We start from the raw sequence: 6,023 nt of genomic DNA on the forward strand, positions 1-6,023 counted from the left end.
ATTTGTATATTCCCAGCTGAATGAGTGGAGACCTTGGCTTCGATTCATCAATACAGTCACTCGTAAATAATATCCAAGTAATTCGAGTTGGGATTCGTATTTTCCTCATATTTTTCTTTTTTATTAGTTAAAAATAAATACCAGCTGTCGAAATGAGACGGTTTTTAGGGCGATTGTTTAAGAAATCAGAGTGGTGAGTCATCTGATTCTTCCAATGGTCCCAATTGCTACTGGGGTTGTTTGCTACTGGAAACAACCATTGCTTCGGTGCTGCTGCTTTTGCCGTTTTGCAACTAATTGGATCGAATCTGCTCATAATCGATTGAAGGTCTCCACTCATCAGGAGTTATCTCATAGATATTCCCACCCAGAGACCATATTTATCTGGTTCTGCAAATACTTTGCTTCGTCATCTCATAGATACAATATTCATAAATTTATTTAATTAATTTAAATTAAATTAAATTTTATGAATCGATTCTTGGTTAATAAATGTAGGACTTCATTATAAAGTAAAAGCAACCTACCCATTGATGCTACAACTCCAATCGTTCGAAGCTTGTTTGGTGTTTTAAGTCCTTAATTCATTGACCTGCGAAAATCGAATAAAAAAATCCATCAAACACCATTATGATAAAGCACACAAACGTAATATTCTATTAAAGGCAAAAGATCAGAACAAGAAATAAAAATGAAGAAAAGGATGATAATGCCCGCGAAAATATTACACGCGTGGACCACACGTGTTGAACTTAACGATGTCGAGGATAAGAAGAAGGAGATGGCAAGAGAATTCTGGAACCTGCTTTGATGATTAAGCGCGAATGGAGATTGAGCAGAAGGGTAGAATTGTTATTGTGGGAAGCTGAGAGAAATTGAAGTTCAGTGGAACTCGACAAACAAAAACATTCCCAGAGGAGAAAAACTTGGGAGATGATGGAAAACGAATATAGGAGCTGAGAATTCATTAATGGCTACTCATTAATCAAAACCAGTTCTTCTTAAGGGATATGCATTTTCAGATACAAACATCATATATGGTTTTAAGTTATTTTGCTTCTTCTATGGGTAGTATTGAGCATTAATTGTTCTTCGCTGAGGATCATAACTGGCTAATAAATCACATGATCCTTCCATCTTCTGCTATTGCCTGTAATTCCCGCTGTGAACAAGGTAAATGTGACTAGGTTGGCCATGGTAACCGTAGCAAGGAATCATCTTCCCCGCCGATTTATTAGAGCAAAGAGGGAAGGCTACGGGAGTCCTCGGGATCTGACGTATGCAGGAATATCTGGGACTGGATGAAGACGAAGTCGATGACGAAGGCGGCGAAGAAATCGATTTTCTGGGCGGCTTTGGCGGCGAACAAATCGATTTTCTGGCCGGTTTCAGCGGCGAAAGGAAGGCTCTGATCTTTAAAGAAGACGGCGGCGATGCAACACGGTCGTATTCCTCGACGAGATTCGCGATATCCTCATCGGAAGTGATACACCTGATAGTGAAAGTACCATGAGAATTCGTATTTAATCCGATAAACTACTGATTCACCTGTTAAATTCCTAATATGTTCGAAAAGTAACTAATAATAAGATCTTAACATTCGAGAAGGTACAAAACCTAGAATTGTTGATTTATCAGCAAATACCTAAAAGCTAAAACATCGGAAGTACTATTTAAGTTTGAATTATTCGAAAAATTAAATTAAATGGAAAGATTAGACTGAAAGAAATGACCAATATACCCTTGAAGTGCAACTAACCCAAAGTAACTCCAAGCCTTGGAATGACTAAATACCCTCAAGCTCCAAAATGAATAAATCAACATTGAATACCAAAATGACCTAAATACCCTCATGACTTGGATTGAGCAAATGTCTTAGATAAATTCTGAAGATATCGGTGAAGCTTTAAATGTGGTAATGCACTTGAGGTTTATAGAGTACGACCTAAGTAGGTCGATCATCCCTAATATTGTTATAAAGTAATTAAATACCGCTTAAATACCTATTTGTATCCTCATGATTAGTCCAAAAATGGTTATGAATGTGATCAATTCGATACCACAGTGCAGTCAGCTTTAAGAAATGAACATTTGTGAAGTTTTCTTTACCTACATACTTGATAAGTATTGCCTTTGTTGGGATTTGTACAATGCGAGTGGAATTGGAAACATGTTAAGATGTTTGAAATCTGAAATTCTATAAATCACTTCATACATTTTTTAAACTGATTTATCAAATTTCTCAAGAATCAAATGAATATAATGCTCTTATAAATATGATTGACGGAATCACCCCTGGAATATTTGAATCTTAAGTAAATTCTGATACAACAATTCTTAAATACCCTTCAGATATATCTAAACACTAAATGATCCTGATGTATCGCTTTATGAATGACTGATTAATTCGTTAGCTATCAAACCTTTTTAATAGGGATCTCATTTATGAAATTTTAAAAAATTACAAAATTTTCGTGGGTCCCTACCTAATAAATACCAAGTACCTCTGAAGAATAATTGGATATTCTAGTGTGTTCCATATGTAATATATGATTATTTTATATGTCCTGAAATGTGATTTACTGAAGTTATTATTTTACTGAATCTTTTAGCTGTTCGATATTTTGATTTACTGATATATTGAATTACTATTTATGAACTATGACGACCTGATATGTGTTCTCTAGTTACATGTTTTCACTGGAAATATAATCATTCTTGATTTATGAATCATGGAATCTATTGATTACTGTATGAACCGAGTAGGATTTTGGAGTATGAATGTTCAGCTCTGACAAACTGGTAATTCTTTACGGACCTAAGGTATTCCTTGGGTAGGCTCTAAGGCCCCAGGTACTTCCTTAGTATATGACTGTATTTGTGTGTACGGATAGAGGGCCCAAATTTTCCATGAACTTGTTGTTATGTAGATGCAACAGGACCCAAATTCTTTCAATAAGAAACCAAAAGAAATGATATTATTGACTATGAAACTTTGTTCTTCAATCTAGAACAAGAGTAAGAGAAAGGTTGAACTTCTATCACAGAGAAACATAAGATCTGTTTGTTGTAGAAATACAGATGTCAAGAGAAAGGCTGAACTTCTATCACAGAGAAACATAAGATCTGTCTGTGGTAGGAATACAGATGTTTAGATAGAATTTACAGTTCTTTTTCATCGTAATGGTTTCGGGTTTAATTTGCTTAAAATGAAAACAGTTTTTAACGGTCAAGGAGGCACTTTAGGGTTCTCAAACGAGGTAGAACCTTTTATCTAGGACGCTTTGTTTATTTCACACAAAAGCAATAAGTGGAGAACAAAACCAGCACAAGAGTGGAAAAAGAAAAAACACCCGTGATACCTGCATCGAGCTATGCTTTCAGGGAGAGCATTTAGCTTGTTTCCCGAGACATTGAGGATCCTCAGATTAAGCAACAAACCAATGGAGTCAGGCAGATATTGCAATTGGTTGGAGGATGCATCAAGCTCCTCAAGTTTCTTTAGACCTCCTATTGAATCAGGAATGACCTGGTTCTCATACACCAAGCAAAACAACACTTACCAAAAAGATGAATTCTACAGACCCAAAACCAAAGATTCATCATTGTTACACACACAATAACAAATCCTTATCATCATCACTTCAAAAAAAAATGAATGAAGCAAAACTACCTATATTGTGAACAGTTACAATTAACAATAACATATATAAAGTAGTGACTAGTGAAGACCTTATCTAACATAAAGAAGCAGCGCATTGCGCAAAAGAGAGTCATGATTCATGAAAAACGAAATATATTTCCAACAGGAAATAAAGCAATTTTAAATCAATTTGATAAACAGAAGAATTGAAGCATGTAATACCTCTATCTGGTTGCTGGAAAGATTGAGATGAACCAATCCATGAAGTTTACCAAAGGCCTCAGGCAAAAGCCTCAGCCCCCTTCCAGAGAGCTCAACTCTTTCAACGACCCCAGTTTCAGCTTCTTCCAGAATCCTCACGACCTCCTCATTCACTTCAATTTCACCTCTCATTTGTTCCACAGCTGAACGGTAGAGACGACCCAAATTCTCCTCCAACTCGGTCAACTGTCTCTCGTAATCCTCGTGCAACGCTTCCAACCTGATCACGGACTTAAATATCTCGGCCTCCTGTGAGGAAGATTGGGTTTCTTGAATCTGGATAATCTTGGAACGGGCAGCGGAGACTGCAGATGGGTCGGGTCGGGGCCCAAGGGAGCGTAGGAGGGAGTGGGTTTGGGTGACGGTGGAAGGGATGGATTGGGAAAGTGAAGAAAGGATTGCCGGGTCGTATAGACGGGGGAAACGGGTGAATAAGTCGATGGAGATGTCGCGAGGGAGCGATGGGTAATTGTAGGGGTCTTGTTGGGAGCAGATGTAAGAGAGAATCGGAAACTTTGAAAGAGTGGGATCCATCAAAAGCCGTCTTCAAGAAAGACGAGATGGAGAAAACGGAATTTGGGGGAGCATCGACAGGTAAGGATGACGACTAACTGCTGATGAGCACCGTGTCTGGCGGTGGTGAATGCCAAATGTTGTTTACCTCGTCGTGTGCTGTATTGCTTGACCTGGTTTAGCGGTTTCCTTTGTTCACATCCTGCCCTGTTGTTTGATGGACCTCTCTCTCTCTCATTTGGGGCTTGTCTTCTTCTTTCATTAACAGGATATGGTAGTTTGGGCTTGGGTAAAATTGACCCAGTAGTCTTGGCAGTGGCCTCAGAACTAAGAGGATTTGGGAGGAAACCAGGCCAAAGAGACTTAAGGTTTCTTGGCACTGGTAGATTTGGTTTTCTGGTCATATTCCTAAGCATAGTGTTGTGGATTGGATAGCCATTCTTAGTAGACTGCCTACTAAAGATAGGTTGTTGCGATGGGATATCCCCATAGATAACGTGTGCAATAATGTTATGAAGACCAGGGATCATCTTTTCGCTGCTTGTTTATTTGCTAATTGCTTGTGGGTTGATACTTTGCGATTGTGTGCTCAGGGGTGGGTTGTTAAACCGTGGAATGGTGTGCTGGATTGGATAGTGAGTTTCCTTAAGGGTAAGTCTCTTCATAATGTCATTCTTAAAATTGCTTGTGGGGCTTCTGTCTATTTGTTGTGGGAGGAAAGGAATCACATGATTTTGAGGGGGAGGTTTCGATCTAATACAGTGAGTGAATTGTTGCAGATTGTCAAGTTCATGGTGCAGACTCAGTTAAGGAGCAAGAATATAAATGGAGCTGATAGGATAAATGCCAATTTTGTAGTAGTTGGGGAATTTTGTAGTCTGGGTTGGTTTTGTTGTCTTTTCAGGGATAATGTTGCCTGTTATTTGTAGCAGTTAAACTGCTTTCTTTGGGTAATGAATAAACTTATCCAAAAAAAAAATCCTATAGGTCAGGTGGGTAAAAAAATTAGCTTATTAGGTCACCTCTAAAATTATTTTGGGATTTAGGACAAATGTTACGGTGTAGAGAAAACTCATCACACTCATACAACGAGTTTGCCCGAATAACATTTTTTATCCAAAATTATCACATCAACGAATGAGTTCTGAATTACTATAGCTAATATTGTAGATCACAACTTAATTTTAGAGATGGTTTAATGGACATTTTTTTTACCCACATGGCCTATTGGACCAAATTAGCCAAGGGCATCGGTCGGAATTTTTATAGAAATTGGATCACCCAACCGTACCACATTATTGCTATCAAGCAATGAATGTATGTTCAAACACCATTTTCAACTAAATTACACCGAGATTTAATTACTCTGTAATGTTCGAACACATTTTATATGAATTTCAATTAAAGATATGTACGTTTTATATTTGTAGTAATATAATGATATTAATGGAGTTTCATGCCGTAAACTAATTAGATAATAGAACTAGTTCACTTTCGTACTTCAAAATATATTTGATTTGGTGATGGATTTAAAATTATTTTTTAGGACGAATTATATATATTAACAAGTTATCTTTTTTTATTAATTAGGACGTGATGTTTTAGA

At 37.3% G+C, this 6,023-nt stretch overlaps 2 protein-coding genes across 2 annotated transcripts; both read right to left on the reverse strand.

Annotated features, from left to right (window-relative positions):
- Nucleotides 1–1,143: 1,143 nt before the first annotated feature.
- LOC120207384 lies at nucleotides 1,144–2,217 on the reverse strand. The gene is made up of 2 exons (XM_039206850.1): nucleotides 2,132–2,217; nucleotides 1,144–1,492 (listed from the first exon to the last, which is right to left on the reverse strand). The coding sequence occupies exons 1-2, from the start codon at nucleotides 2,215–2,217 to the stop codon at nucleotides 1,144–1,146; spliced, it is 435 nt and encodes a 144-aa protein (XP_039062781.1).
- Nucleotides 2,218–2,901: 684 nt separating this feature from the next.
- LOC120207381 (plant intracellular Ras-group-related LRR protein 3-like) lies at nucleotides 2,902–4,582 on the reverse strand. The gene is made up of 4 exons (XM_039206848.1): nucleotides 3,866–4,582; nucleotides 3,293–3,529; nucleotides 3,091–3,199; nucleotides 2,902–2,957 (listed from the first exon to the last, which is right to left on the reverse strand). The coding sequence occupies exons 1-3, from the start codon at nucleotides 4,436–4,438 to the stop codon at nucleotides 3,176–3,178; spliced, it is 834 nt and encodes a 277-aa protein (XP_039062779.1). The 5' UTR covers nucleotides 4,439–4,582; the 3' UTR covers nucleotides 2,902–2,957; nucleotides 3,091–3,175.
- Nucleotides 4,583–6,023: the final 1,441 nt, after the last annotated feature.

Source organism: Hibiscus syriacus, unplaced genomic scaffold (genome assembly GCF_006381635.1).
Source record: "Hibiscus syriacus cultivar Baekdansim isolate YM2019G1 unplaced genomic scaffold, ASM638163v2 tig00014682_pilon, whole genome shotgun sequence".
Classification (NCBI taxonomy): Eukaryota; Viridiplantae; Streptophyta; class Magnoliopsida; order Malvales; family Malvaceae; genus Hibiscus; species Hibiscus syriacus.

What these genes read in the sequence shown, in the direction of transcription:
- LOC120207384 (XM_039206850.1), bottom strand. Translation starts at nt 2,217, where the DNA reads ATGTATGAAGTGATTTATAGAATTTCAGATTTCAAACATCTTAACATG. An exon ending in TTGTACAAATCCCAACAAAG is followed by an intron (nt 1,493 to 2,131) that starts GCAATACTTATC and finishes TTTCACTATCAG; the next exon opens with GTGTATCACTTCCGATGAGG.
- LOC120207381 (XM_039206848.1), bottom strand. Translation starts at nt 4,438, where the DNA reads ATGGATCCCACTCTTTCAAAGTTTCCGATTCTCTCTTACATCTGCTCC. An exon ending in TTTCCAGCAACCAGATAGAG is followed by an intron (nt 3,530 to 3,865) that starts GTATTACATGCT and finishes TATGAGAACCAG; the next exon opens with GTCATTCCTGATTCAATAGG. An exon ending in ACTTATTGCTTTTGTGTGAA is followed by an intron (nt 3,200 to 3,292) that starts ATAAACAAAGCG and finishes ATTTTAAGCAAA; the next exon opens with TTAAACCCGAAACCATTACG.